Below are 14,996 nucleotides of genomic sequence, written 5' to 3'. Positions count from 1 at the left end.
AGAGTAACCATTGAAACTAAAGTGTGTCATCACTGGCTACTTTCATCTTGCAAACACTACCTAAGGAGATATTTGGGACAGGTGACCAAAAGCTTGGTCAAAGGGGTTGGTTTTAAGGAGTGTTTTAAATGGGAGAGGCCAAGGGGTTTTAGGGGGGACTTCCAGAGCTTGGGTCCAAAGGCAGCTGAAGACATGACTGCTAATGGAAGGGCCAAAAAAGTGAGGGATATGCAAGAGACCAGAATTGGAGAAGCACAGAGGTCTTCTGGGGTTTTAAACTGGAAATGATTGCAAGGGTAGGGAGGGGTGAGGTTATGGAGGTATTTAAACATGCAGGTGAGACTTTTAAATTTGAGGCTTGCTGGTAAAGGAACCAGTGTAGGTCAGGAATCAAAGTGGTGGAATATAGGATACAGGCAGCAGGAATTTGGATGAGTTTTCTTTTCAGTTGCTGGGTTTATGGCAAAGAATAGTTTCAGACCCAAAGAACATTTTTTTCATTTTGCCAGAAACCCCAATGTGGGGTGATCTTCCCAGACAAATGAGTCTCTCCCTTTAGCCTGACCTCCCCAGTGTGAAGTTTCACTGTTGGTTTAAAGGACCAAAGGTGTCCAGATTGGTCACTGCAAGGATATACTGAGATGAGGTAGGGAACTGCCCCATGATAAACCCCAACAAAACTCCTCTTCCTTTTCAATTTCAAACCATTGGGTGACTGGAAGGTTCCAACTTGCCACCATGTTCAGACTTCAATTCAAGCAAGGAAATGTTTTGCAAGGGTTTTGTCTGAACAAGGGTTTGAGTGCATTTCACATCTGACCATCAGCATCCAGCCCCTGAGCATGGAGCTGTGTGGTAATGTTTGCTGCCATATGTGTGCAGGGCAGGATGTCACTGAGCACCTCGTAACTCCTCCTCAAAACGTTGACCAGATCAGAAATAATCACTTCGTTATTTGGGGTGAACTTTTTGTTCTGATAAATGAGTATCAATCTTGGAGAGTCTTCCATTTCCTCATTTTGAGTGTCAGCATCAAATGTTCCTAGTTCAAATGTAGCAAATCTGGATACTGGCTAGAGCTCCCCCTGTACACTGTCCCACCAAACACTCAGGGTAGATACAGAGTAAAAGTATGTGGCCCCCATTTCCATTAATTTGTAATGGCCTTGGACAGCTTCTTAGATACTTGAGTTGTCTTATGGGTAATGTCCATTATTTATACAAAAGGCCCATTACATTTGCCACACAGGCTCCCAGAATGCTGTAATAAAGGCAAAATACTGCAGATGCTGGAAATCTGAAATAAAAACAAAATGCTGGAAAACTTCGGGTCTGGCAACATCTGTGGAGAGAGAAACTGTGTTAGCGTTTCGAGTCCATATGACTCTTCCGAGCTCTGAAGAAGTCTTGAAACATTAACTGTTTTTCTCTCTCCACAGATACTGCCAGACCTGCTGAGTTTTGACAGCATTTTCTGTTTTTATCCCAGAATGCTATGCTGGCTAACCAGATTGGGGCACATTTGTTGCTGGGACAGCTCTAGGTTATTTGGGGATTTACATCCCCATCCCTGTGGTGTTTTTCTGGTATCTACCTATCCCTCAATCGTTGTCTTTTCTACTGGTTTCATTTCCATGTTTTGTAACAAGAGCTTTGCTGAGTTTGAAATGGAACTTTTGCAATATAAGTGGTTAACTAAGGAAATGGGTCAGTGGTTAAGAAGTCACAAACTAATCACATGAATGGATTATCTTGTCTTTACTCCTTAGTCTATGTATCGTTAACCACAGGGACATGAGACAAATTTTCAAGGCCGATTTTTGTTGGATTAGGGTATTGCGGGGAGGGAAAAGGCAGGAAAATAAGAGTGGGTTACAGATCAGCCATGATCAAATTGATTGGTGGAACAGGCTCGAGGGGATGAGCGGCCTTCTCCTGTTCCTATGAGACGTTTCAACATAATTTTGCTTAGGTTGGGGTCTCCTAATGATGGCCCATGGCTCTGTTTGACCTCTGAATCCTGACAGGCCTTGCATTCCAGTCATTGCTGGGCTTCAATCATTGGAGCAGGTTCACCTGAGCAGAGGTAGGGCCCAAGTGGGACAGTGGTTGGGGGTGGGGGCTCAGGCTGAAAGGTGACCCCTCTAGTAAGAGGGTTACAAGCTGTTTTCAGGTTTCTTCAGTAAAGAACACCATCTCCCTCCGCCCCCTCCTGCCCTGTACCCATCCCACCACCCTCACCAGTGTGACTGACTCTTAATCTGCCCTTGAACCAGGCCATTCAGTTGAAGGCCATTCACTACCGCCTTCTAAAGGCAATTTTGGATGTGCACTCATCACTGGCTTTTCCAGCGTCAGTGAAGTTGACAACTCTGGCTAGACATAAAACCTCCAGGAATAATCACAAGATCTCCAACTGCCTGCCATTGGTCACCATCACATCCATCTGCATAGCGTAAAGCCTTCCCATGGCCAATCAAAGTGAATGAACTCTTTACCTGATTGGATGATTGATTGTCAGTCAAACAATCCCCCATTTCTTTTCCATTTCCCAATGTTTGTTTATTGGTTATATAAGAAAAGTGTTTAAAAAAAAAATATACTTTTTTTCTGAAATGTCTGTTTTTTTTTCTCCTGGGTTTTACTTCCAGCAGCATCTTACACGTTAATTGTGGAGTCCCCAGGATAATCCTGGAGAGTCCGCAATCTTAAGTGATGACTGCATCCTAAAAAATCAATTACAAAAATGTAATTTGGAGCAGAATTGACTGAGGCCTGGGGCAAATGTCTCCCATCCAGGAAGATGGAGTTGTCATAGCCTTAAAGAAAATGGTATATATTTTTTTTTAAAAAATTATCTTTTAGCTGTTGGGAAAGAAGCCAGTCTAAAGTGAAGTTTAAACTTTCCCCACAACCAGTGACACAATTTAATCTTCCTGTCTAAATCTAGCCTGTTTGGGTCTATTTTTTGCAGAGCATCTCCATGGTGATGGTTGCTATCGGTTTGTATGCCAGAGTCATGAAGCATGCAGGTGAGTGATATCATTTTATAGTTTCATTTCTCCACTGTTTATGAAGCTACAGGAGGGATGGCAGAATTGTGGAGATGGGGAGAGTGGGGACAGGGTTAAAGTGGGGGGGGAAGAGGGAGGGGTTTTGGGGTTATAAGGCAGTGAATATTGATTTGGGTGAGGAGGAGGACAGAGGATGTGTGGGTGGGGTTGGGATGGTGGATGGATTGGAGTGGAGGGTTCAGGGGTTATGCAGCTGTGGGGTGACAAGTTTGCCATATTTTTCAGAGGCTGCCATGGCCTGCCTTGCAGTGGACCCTGCCATCCTCCTCATCGTGGTGGGCGCACTGATGTTCCTGATCACATTCTGTGGCTGTATAGGATCGCTGCGTGAGAACATCTGCCTGCTGCAGACAGTGAGTGACACACAAAATGGGGGGAACCCAGCTGTGATGTAATACTCTAATGCACAGCCTATGCGTATGGTGGAAGCAGATTCAATCGTGGCTTTCAAAAGGAAATTAGATAATTATCTGAAGATAAAATTAGCAGGGCTGCTGGGAAAGGGTGGGGGAAGTGATGGGTAAATATTCTATGATTCTACTCTAAGCTATTGGCTCTGGGCAATTTAGGCAGGTATTGATTTGTGGAGCTGTGGAGGGCCTGGCCTGCTGTGATGGTCAATCTTCATTTCAGTTCTACCTTCCTGTCTACCACTCAGCACCACTTGTTGGAACATTAACATTGCTCCCCTGCCTGTCTCTGTGCTCCAACTTGCATTCTACCATTCTGTGACTGATTTTTGATTTGTTGTGATTTGATTTTCCAGTTCTCTATCTGCCTGACGCTGATTTTTTTGCTACAGTTGGTCGCCGGAGTTCTAGGCTTTGTCTTTTCAGATAAGGTATGATTGTATTTCCTTTAATTGAAAATAATGTAGAGGGCCCACTGGACAAAAGGGTGGTTGGGGGGGGAACGTGGTGGTGAGGGTTGGTCCATAGGGCAAAGGGTGGGGGTGGTCCATGGGGCAAGGGGGAGTGTGGGGAGGCTTAGCCTGTGGGACAGACACCAGTAAGGTGGAGCAGACTGAAGGGAACGGTGAGATAAATGAGGACATTTATGGTGACACCAATTTAGGATTTAAAAGACTGGACATGGTGGGAGAAATGCAAGAAGTGAGGAGTGCGATGGTGCTGGGGAATGGGTGATGAGTCCTCTGGTGGAGGTGGGGAGGATTGGATGGTTGCATATGGAGCTTGAGGAATATAAGGGGAAAGTGTTTCATGCTGAATCAATGCAAAGCTCCATATTTGCTTCTAATTTTAACATAGATGAGATATGTGTATCCCTGGTTTCAAGAGCATTGGCATTGGGCAGTTCATTCATTGATGGCATAGCTCTGTGTTCATGGCAAGTAATGGAGCGAAAGCAGCATTTGACTTGTTTAAGATCCCAACTGTGTGAATGGTCAGCTGAAGGCAGAGCAAGATTTTGGAATTGTCACCACTGTTTTCAGAAAAGAGAGACCTGAAGATATAAAATCAGCAAAACTGAAGATGTTTGACAACACTGGTGTCTCATATTCTTAATATGCATTGATTTCATGGTCTGGTGCAGACTGCCTGATCTGTAACCTCAACTGCAACCTGTGCTCCCAGAGCAGCTACATATCTGCAGGTCACATCCAGGCATCCTTTCAATGGTGTCAACCTTGTAAGAATTCTGAACTCCCCTGACTCAACATTTACAGATTTTGGAGAATATAATTTTTTTTATTCTCAGATTGTGGGTGTTGCTAGCAAGGCTGACATTTATTGCCCATGTTTAGTTGCCCTGAGAAGCTGGTGGGTGTCTCTTCCTTGAACTACTGCAGTTCTTATGTTTTTTTAATTGCAGTGATTTGGATGCATTTGAATATCTTGCTTGGCCACTTCACAGGACAGTTAGGAGTCAAACCATGCTGGTGTTGGACTGGAGTCACATAGACCATACCGAGCAAGGCCAGCAGGTTTCCTTTCCTGAAGGATATTAAGTGAAGCAATTGAGTTTTTCTAGCAATTGAACAGTTTCATGGTCACTTTTTTTAGTGGTTGCAAGTTTTTATTCAGATTTTTAAACTGAACTCAAATTCTTGAACAGTGTGATTTGAGCTTTCATTCTCTGGGTTACTAGTCCAGTAACACATCTGCTTACCCTCTTTGCTAATGTGTTCAATACTGTGGTCTGGGGAAAATTAATAAACAGTGAACTTATTCAGTCATCCTTCTTGTATTCCTGTTACATAGGGGCATGTCTTAAAAACTGGGAATCCCCTGTTTTTTATTGGGCTAGTGCTCACAGCAGTTGTGCAGCCCACAGCCTGGTTACTGAATATTCTGTACACCAGTTCCCTGTTAGCTAGCTGAGATGTACTGAGGATTGTTATCATACATGTGTTGAAATTGGTTGTTTTACTTCTCCATTCTAACAAAAAATCTTGATAAATGCTCACATGGCGAAACATCACATTGCATATCTGTTTCCGTGCTGAAAATTCCAATTCGGCCCATATAGTCTATACTGGCATGTATGCTCCTTGGAGCCTCCTGATGCCTTCTTCATATAAATAAGTTTTGCATATTTTTCAATTTCTTTATCTCTCATACTTATCAAGCCTTAAATGTATCTCTGCTATTTTCTTCAACTACTCCCTGTAGTAGCAAGTTCCATATTTCAAGTTTCTCATGAATTCCCGACTGAATTTGTTATTGACTATCTTATTTCTGACTCCTAGATTTGGTTGTCTCCACAAGTGGACAGGACACATCATCTTTATTTCTACCTTTTCATAATTTTAAAGACCACTATCAAATGGTTCCTCGGGGTAATGTTCTAGGCCCAACCATCTTCAATGATCTTCCATCAAGGTCAGAAGTGGAGATGTTTTTGTTCAGCACCATCCGCGATGACTCAGATACTGAGGCAGTCCATGTTCAAATGTAGTAAGACCTGGTCATTGCCCGGCACTTGTGTGGCGTGAATATTACTTGCCCCTTGTCAGCCTAAGCTCGACACTGTCCAGGACAGAGCAGCCCGCTTGATTGGCACTCCATCCACAAACATTCACTCCCTCCACTGCCAACACACAGTGGCAGCACTGTGTGCCATCTACAAGGTGCACTGCAGGAACTCACCACTGCGTCCTTAGACAGCACCTTCCAAACTAAGGCACTTACTATCTAGAAGGACAAGGGCAGCAGATAGATGGGAATGCCACCACCTGGAAGTTCCTCTCCAAGCCACTCGCCATCCTGACTTGGAAGTATACCGCCGTTCCTTCACTATTGCTGGGCAAACATCCTGGAACTCCCTCCCTAACAGCACTGGGTGTGCCTACACCACATGGACTACAGCGGTTCAAGAAGGGAGCTCACCACTGCCTTCTCGAGGGCAATTAGGGATAGGCAATAAATGCTGGCCTAGCTAGTGACACCCACATCCCGTGAATGAATAAAAATTCACCCCTTTTTTTGAAAGAGGCTCCAGCCTGTTCAATCTTTTCCTGATCGTTTTTAACATCTCTGCTGGTATCATGCTTGTAAATCTTCCTTCCCCAGTGCTTCTCTATCTTTTATAATATGGAGACCAGAACTCTTCACAGTACTCTTAAGTGTAATACAACATTATTTTTGTTTGGGTAGGAGAAAAAAACAGGGAAATGTAGCCCAAAAATACTTGAAGGATTGTTCTCTTGAGAGCAGAGAAGGTTATGGTGAGGTTTAGTCGAGGTGCTCAAAATTAGGAAGGATTTCAGGGTTCTGCCAGAGCCACTCTGCTCCTGACCTTATTACAGCCTTGTTTCAAACATGGACAAAAGAGCTGAACTCCAGAGGTGAGGTAAGAGTGACTGCCCTTGACATCAAGGCAGCATTTGACCGAGTGTGGCATCAAGGAACCCCAGCAAAACTCAAGTCAATGGGAATCGTGGGAAAACTCTCCACTGATTGGAGTCATACCTAGCACAAAGGAAGATGGTTGTGGTTGTTGGAGGTCAAACACCTCAGCTCCAGGACATCACAGCAGGAGTTCCTCAGGGTAGTGTCCTAGGCCCAACCCATCTTCAGCTGCTTCATCAATGACCTTCCATCATAAAGGCAGAAGTGGGGATGTTTGCATAATGTTCAGCACCATTTATGACTCCTCAGATACTGAAGATGTCCATGTCCAAATGCAACAAGACCTGGACAATATCCAGGCTTGGGCTGACAAGTGGCAAGTAACATTCACGCCACACAAGTGCCAGGGAATGACCATATCCAACAGGAAAGAATCCAACCATCACCCTTTGATGTTCAGTGGCAATACCATCACTGTGTGCCCCAATGTCAACATCTTGGGGGTTACCATTGACCAGAAACTGAACTGGACTAGCCATATAAATACTGTGGCTGCAAGAGTAGGTCAGAGGCCAGGAATCGTGCAATGAGTAACTCACCACCTGACTCCCCAAAGCCTGTCCACCATCTACAAGGCACAAGTCAGGAGTGTAACAGAATATTTCCCACTTGCTTGATAAGTGCAGCTCCCAAAGCACTGAAGAAGCTGGACGCTGTCCAGGACAAAGCAGTCCGCTTGATTGGCACTCCCTCCACCACCGATGCACAGTAGCAGCAGTGTGTACCATCTACAAGATGCACTACAGGAATTCACCAAGGCTCCTTCGACAGCACCTTCCAAACCCACTACCACCTAGAAGGACAAGGGCAACAGGTAGATGGGAATACCACCAACTAGAAGTTCCCCTCCAAGTCACTCATCATCCTGACTTGGAAATATATCACAGTTCCTTCACTGTCGCTGGGTCAAAATCCTGGAACTCCCTAAGAGCAGTGAATGTACCTACACCACATGGACTGCAGTGGTTCAAGAAGGCAGTTCACCACCACCTTTTCGAGGGCAACTAGGGATAGGCAATAAATGCTGGCCCAGCCAGCGAAGCCCACATCCTGTAAATGAATTTTAAAAAAAAAAAACAACTTTTGATAAAAGTAAATAAGGAGAGACAGGAGGGTCAATAACTGGAGAACACAGATTTAAGATGATGGACAAAAGCACCAGAGAAGATAATAGTTTTTGCACATTGAGTTTTTTAAATTCTTTCCTGGGATGTGGGTATCACTGGCAAGGCTAGCATTTGTTACCCATTCCTAATTGTCCCTAGGAAGGTGGTGAGCTGCTGCCTTGAACTGTTGAGGTCCATCTGGTGCGGGTAAACCCACAGTGATATTAGCAAGGGAGATCCAGGATTTTGATCCTGTAATAGTGAAAGAACGGTGATAATAGTTCCGAGTCAGGAGGGTGTGTGGCTTGGAGAAGCGTTCCCATGCCTCTGCTGCCTTTGTCCTTCTAGGTGCTCAGAAGGAAAAATCAGCAGAACTTTGAGGTGACTGGTTCTTGTCTGAACTGAAGTTCCATTTAAGGTATACAAGATCAGTTTGGACCAGTACCAGTCGTTTCCCAAGATTTGCTGGTTTTTCCTTTTGGGTGGTAGTGGTAACAGGTTTTGAAGATCCTGTCGAAGGAGCCACGGTGACTTTGTAGTGCTTCTTGTATATGGTACACACTGCTACCACTGCATCGGTGGTGGAGGGAGTGAATTCTTAAGTTGGCGGATGGAATGCTGATCAAGTGGCCAGTGAGGGAGAAGTTGGGAGAATGGCACTAAGGGAATTGCTCATTCAGAGCCGGTGCAGTCACAATGGGCCAAATGGCGGCCGCCTGTGCAGTAACAATTGAGATTCTGTCCAGGTTCTAACTGGGATCTTGTATATCAGTTTTAATTGTATGGAGTTTCTGCTCCCTCTGGTGGCTCACTGTGTAAACACAAGGCTGTGGAATATGAATCTTTACAGATCTGACAGTCCAAAATTTATCTCTAGGTGGTGGAAGTGGTGGCCCATCTTGAGCCACTACAGTCTGTGCGCTAAAGGTAGCCTGCTCAATGCCTAATTGTAGCAGTTTTGATAACAGAGTAACTTTTTCTGCTAGGCCACTTCAGGAGCAGTTAAGAGTTGATCACATTGATATGGGACTGGAGTTACATGTAGGTCAAACTGGGTAAAGGTGGCATACTATGAACCAACAGCTTCACTGTCACTCCTACTGATACTAGCTTTCTATTTCCAAGGGCTTTTTTTAAACTAAATTCAAATTCCCAAACTCAGTTGAATTTGAACTGGCTTTCAAAGGATTAATAGTGCAGAAATATGATTCTCATATTCAGCAATCGCTGTGGAAAATTACTCCTGATGAGCAGTCATTGGGTTAGTTCCTGAAGTAGGGAAGTATTTGAAGTAGAAAAGAGTCCGATCATTTGAGGGGAGAGATACGCAGTTCCTGATGGGGAATAGCTGAAAACAGATGCAATGGTTCTGCCCATCAGTGTGAGAGGTTGTGGAGGGGCTCCTGTTATTGAACACATTTCCTCCCACAAATGCCAGTCCTACCAATAGAGCCAGATTGTTCATTATTTGGGTATGTAGGGAGAAGCCTGATTTGGTAAGTGGGAGCTATGGCTGCCTTTAATTGCCAAATGTTCTTTTGCCTCCAACATAGGCCCGATCAAAGGTCAGTGAGATCATCGACAGCGCAATAGTCCACTACCGCGATGACCTGGATCTCCAAAACCTCATTGACTATGGACAGAAGCAGGTAGTGTCACATGGTCACAAACTCTCTCCACTAAATAACCTGCCCAGTATCCTCATGCCCTCCCCATCTCCTTCAGATGCTTCCTCTTTCTACCTCCTCACTGTCTTGTTGATTTTTCACTTGCTAATTCTTGGGCTTTGCTTTCTCTCCCTCTCTCGCCCACTCCCTAGGCCTGTGAAATTTCATTGTTCCAAAGTTGCACAGAAAGCATTGATGTTCAAGTTAAGCAAGACCTGAAAAGAGAGTCACTAGTTGGAGGCGATCGAGCAATTTGAATGAGGACAGCATCGTTTACAATCGTTTTCTCAGCCTTTCAGCTTTAGGTTTTTGACTACAGAAATAATAATTGGAACGTAATGTAAGGATATGAATTTAGTGTTGAATGGGTTCTCTTCCTATTTCGTAATCACTATTAATTACTTATTTTGACATTCTCAGCCTCCTGGTAAAACAGAGGATTCAGTTTGGATTTATTTGTCCATATCTAGCTGTGTTCCACCTTTTAATATCTCTATCTACACACCCAAAGTCCTTCTGCTCCATGTAACATACACCCACTGAGGATCGGCACCTTCAGGGAAGGAGGCCGGGGAAATGTACTCACTACCCAACACTGGGAACAAAAGGCATTAACCTGTTTGCCTTTGTCTTTTCTCCCACTCTCAATTCTCTTTTGACCCGGCAGTTCAGCTGTTGTGGTGGAATCTCATATAAGGACTGGAGCCTCAACATGTACTTTAACTGCACACTGGAAAACCCCAGCCGGGAGCGCTGCTCCGTGCCCTATTCCTGCTGCCTGCGCTCTAAGGAGGTGAGTGACTGAGACGGGTGAATTTTGCAATAATATAGATGTGTAGACTGCCATGTTTAATGATTCAAACACATGGTCAAAAATAAAATCCTGCAGATGCTGGAAATCTGAAATAAAAAGAGAAAATGCTGGAAATAGTCAGCAAGTCAGTTAAAGAACACCAAGTTTATTAATGATTAAATGTTATATTTGCACCCAACACTGATTGTAAAGGATCCTTTCTACAGACTATACTCACAAGTCGGTTGCATTCAACCCTCCAGATTACTCCCTCCATCTCCCCACATCACAGTGCAATGGTTTTGCTTTAAACTTGTCTAAAAGGATATTACAGCACCTCGTCCCTGACCTGTACTCTTGGTCTTACATCTGGTATCATTATCTCAACATGCCAAAGGTTCCACAACAGAATCTCAAGGCGTTACAGAAACTATTGTGTCCATTTACTGTACAGGAAAGAATCACCATATAGGTGATTAAGCCCCAGCTGGGATATTGTGACCTATTCTGGGCCCAATACTTTAGGAAAGATGTGTAGGCCTTGGGTGAGGTTCAGAGGGAACTCTACTAGATTGGTGCCAGGGTTGCTTCGGTTATGTGGAGAGACTGGGGAAGTTGGGGTTATTCACCTTGGAACAGGGAAGGTTAAGGGGAGATTTGATACAGGAGATAAAAACCCTTCATGATTTTGATAGCATAAATAGGAAATTATTTCCAATACTAGAAGGGTTAGTAACCTGAAGACACAGTTGAGACAATTAGCAAAAGCACAAGAGGTGACATGAGGGGAAAAACTTTATGCATCGAATTATGGTGATCTGAAATACACTGCTTGAAAGGGTGATGGATGCAGATGCAATAACTTTCCAAAGGGAATTGTAGGGTTAAAATTTACAAGGCAGAAGTGTAGGGGAGGGGGACCATTGGATCACTAAAGAGCTGGTGCAGACACGGTGAGCTAAATGACCTCTTTGTGTACTGTATGTTCCTATGTATCCATGAGAAAATTATTCAATCTCTATTTTATGATCACACTTACAGCCTCTCAGTTTAGGTGCATGTATTACATATGGCACCTTTTGGAGCAATTGGAAAAACCTGTCCACAAAGTAGTCACAACTTCATCTGGCACAGCTTGTCTAACATGAGCAGTGTGTCCATCTGAACGGGGGTGGGTGGAGAAGGGAGTGAGCCAAAACAACCCCCTCCCCCTTGGCAGACTTGCTGCCCCTCACTGACCCCAGTGTCCTTCCAATGCAGAAAGTGATCAACACCATGTGCGGTCAGGGGATGCAGGACCTGGACTACTTGGCAGCAGAAGAATACATCTACACCAATGGGTGCATCGACAAGTTGGTCAACTGGATCCATAGCAACCTCTTCCTGTTGGGAGGGGTGGCCCTGGGCTTCGCAATCCCACAGGTCAGTGTCACATCCGCTTTATCCCCACCTACATAGGCCATTCATTTCATCAAGCCTGCTCCTTCATTCAGTTAGATCATGATTGATCTGTATCTCAACTTACTTTACCCATCTTGGCTCTGTATCTTAATTAATCTTGCCTATCAAAAACCTATTAATCTGTGTTCAATTGAACCCGATCCCCGTCTCAATGAGTCTGTGGGAGAGGATTTCAAATTTCCAGTACCCTTTTGAGTGAAAAAGTGCTCCCTGAATGGCCTAGCTCGGATTTTAAGGCCCCTTTGTTCTGAATTTCCTCACCAGAGAAAATAGTCTCTCTCTATTGACCCTGTCAACTCATTTAATCACAAACATCTGAATTGGATCAGCCCTTAATCTTCTATACTCAATGAACTAGTATAGTCTATGCAACCTCTTAATTTAACCCTTTTAGCCTCAGTATTCTTATCTGCTCTCTACTTCTAATCCTGCATGAACCCCTTGCTTGGGACCTCAATCCTCTTTCCAAATCCTCCTTGCCCCCATCCCCCCACCCTGTACATTCACCTGTGAGCCTCGATGGTGAGCACTGGTGCAGGATTCAGCTGGGAAGTGGGGAGGAAGAAGTGTGACTGAATCTGCAAACCAGTCACTCAGACAATTGGGAGAAGGGACCCTGGCTTATTCGTTCAGCGTTCTTTCTGTTCCGTTGCCCTGGGTGCGGAGGCCTCCTGACAGCTGGTCCCCAGCCAGTGCTAGTACTAGATGTGCTATTTGTAAGGCAGTGATGCTTTATGCAGTGGAATAGCACCTAGTGAACCAGCACCAGGGTGGAGCTATGAACACCAGTGGAATTGCACAATGTTAGCACTTTCCAGAAGAGTTAAAGTTGAAAAGGCCTCCGATAATGGGGGTGCTTGGTGGGGTGGGGGGCGGGGTGCATTTGGTGTCTGTTTTAAAGGAGCTGTGTCATGGGGTGGGGGGGGGGCAAAGCAGGACACTCACTCCAGTTCTGCAGCAGTGATGTCGTGTGTGCAGGATGAGGAGGCAATTTCCCCTCTCACCTCCGTGAGGAATTGACCAATGATGGAGATTCACGTGACACGGTCAGCTTCCAAAGAACTGGTGTTACGTGGGAAATTTGTTAGCTAATTTGTGCACGGCTAGGGGTCTCAAACAGCAAAGTGATAATGACCTGATAATCAGTTTAGGACTTGGTTGAGGGATAAATATTGGCCAGGCATTGGCCAATATTGGCACTAGGGAGAACACTCTTTCTTTGAAATAATGTAATGGGATCTTTTACATTCTCCTGAGAAATTGAGGCCACGACTGCACTAATGTGTTATCTGAATGCAGTAGTTCAGACAGTACAGCACTCCCTTGGTGTTGGCTCATTTGTGCTCAAGTCAATGGAACGGGCTTGGAACCCATGATCTTCTGTTACCCACAATTTCGCTACTGTAAATGAGATGATACAAAAAGGATGTGGGTGAGAAATGAGCAAATGTACAAATCTTAGTTATGGGGCATTGCTCCTTTAAGCCTGTGTGGGTGTCTCTTCACTTGTTTGTTTTGCTTCTCTCCTTGGCTGCCATCTCCAGTTGGTGGGAATTCTTCTCTCCCAGATCCTCATCAACCAGATCAAAGATCAGATTGAACTCCAGAAGTACAACAGCCAGCACAGAGCAGACCCATGGTACTGACCCCTGCCTGCTACACAACACCACCTCCACCCCAACACCACAGCTATTCACATACTGGAGGAGGCACACTGTTCCCCTGGAGCTCTTTTACAAGTTGCTGGTGTGAAGACCAATCGAATTCTGAAGCCTTTTGTTTGTTTGCTCAGGAAGGACTGCAGCCCATCGGGATTGTCAGAGTGCCACTCCTTCATTCTTGGTTCATTATACGCATTGTGATCACAGGATGAAAAGGCCCACAGGAGCTGTGTTTTAAATTTAATCTCTCATCTAGCCCATCAACTTCAAGTTTAACTAATCTATTTGTTTTATAAATATCTATAGTTGGGGGTCCTGTTATGGCTGTCATGTACTGGTGTATAGAACAATGTCCCACATACATCATTGGTACTGGCCTGATCTCTCTCCCCTTCTCATTGTGGTCGTGCACTTGTCTTTTAAGGGATTTGTTCATCTGTTCCTGGTAAACTCTGCTAATCTGTGCCTATGTTGCTTTTTGTGAAGCTCTCTGTGCCCCTATTGCTGTCTTTACTTTGTTCCTGTATGTTACTGTTAATCTGTCAATTTTTTGTTGATGTTTTACTGTGCCTCTTTGTCTCTCTCGGAAGGACAATCTGGGGTGAATTTGGTAACTCCCAAATGTTTACCTGTCGGAGGGCGTTCAAAACCAAGTGCTTCCTGGGTCAATTGCCTAAATCTAGCTCTAAGTGGGGGGAAGTACTTTCTGACTTATGGTGTTAGCGTATTGAAAAGGATGTTATGATTGGAAAAGCCACATTACTGTATGTGCATACTTGGGGGGAGGGGGTAAATGTTGTCTACCTGTTAATTTAATTTTTTTGCTAAATTAAATATTTTTGTCTTTTAATAAAATATATAATCTATCTGCCTGTGTTGGGCTATTTTAAATGTTTTTTGGTTAATTTGTGTCGTACAAATAATGCACTGTGCTAGAGGCTGTTCCAGCAGATGGTGCAGTGACACTGAGTTAGTTCGGTAATATGCTCAATTTCTCAGACAGATTGTATCGTTACAGCTGCAGTTCCCTGAGATGCACATTCCTAACCTCAGGTGTACCATTTCTAGCTAGGGAGGGAGGAGATCAAAACCTGAACTCAAAGCTCTGCTGTGATGGTACTACAGATGAATAGCCTGCCAACATTTCAATGTTTGGATATTCATCATAAAGGTATCAAAAGGTTGGCCAGCATCAGGAATATTTTTTTAAAAGCCTATCACCTTTTAAAGAGAAGAGAGGGAAAGCATGGGGTGGGAAGCTTGGGTGGGGGAATGGAGTTGCTGCTGATATCCAGCTGCAACCTGAAAACAGTCCCCCTTCAAATGAGGAAGTACTGGGCAACCACATTGGCTTTAAGTATT

The 14,996-nt window shown here is 44.4% G+C and overlaps 1 protein-coding gene across 2 annotated transcripts in view; it reads left to right on the top strand.

The window, feature by feature from the left end:
• The window catches only part of tspan33a (tetraspanin 33a), a 36,823-nt gene extending 22,321 nt beyond the window's left edge, over positions 1–14,502 (top strand). The window contains exons 2-8 of one of the 2 annotated variants that reach the window (XM_078554683.1): positions 2,975–3,032; positions 3,300–3,427; positions 3,877–3,915; positions 9,606–9,701; positions 10,387–10,512; positions 11,773–11,934; positions 13,518–14,502. In XM_078554683.1, the coding sequence (XP_078410809.1) occupies positions 2,975–3,032; positions 3,300–3,427; positions 3,877–3,915; positions 9,606–9,701; positions 10,387–10,512; positions 11,773–11,934; positions 13,518–13,619 (711 nt within the window). In that variant the 3' untranslated portion in view covers positions 13,620–14,502. Of the gene's footprint in view, positions 1–2,974; positions 3,033–3,299; positions 3,428–3,840; positions 3,916–9,605; positions 9,702–10,386; positions 10,513–11,772; positions 11,935–13,517 lie in introns of both variants that reach the window. The other variant, XM_078554684.1, reaches the window with a different exon arrangement.
• Positions 14,503–14,996: the final 494 nt, after the last annotated feature.

The sequence above is a fragment of the Cetorhinus maximus genome, chromosome 12 (genome assembly GCF_964194155.1).
Source record: "Cetorhinus maximus chromosome 12, sCetMax3.hap1.1, whole genome shotgun sequence".
In the NCBI taxonomy this organism is placed as follows: domain Eukaryota; kingdom Metazoa; phylum Chordata; class Chondrichthyes; order Lamniformes; family Cetorhinidae; genus Cetorhinus; species Cetorhinus maximus.
Note: the sequence above shows the minus strand (reverse complement) of the source record. Positions and strands in the feature narration are given on the sequence as shown.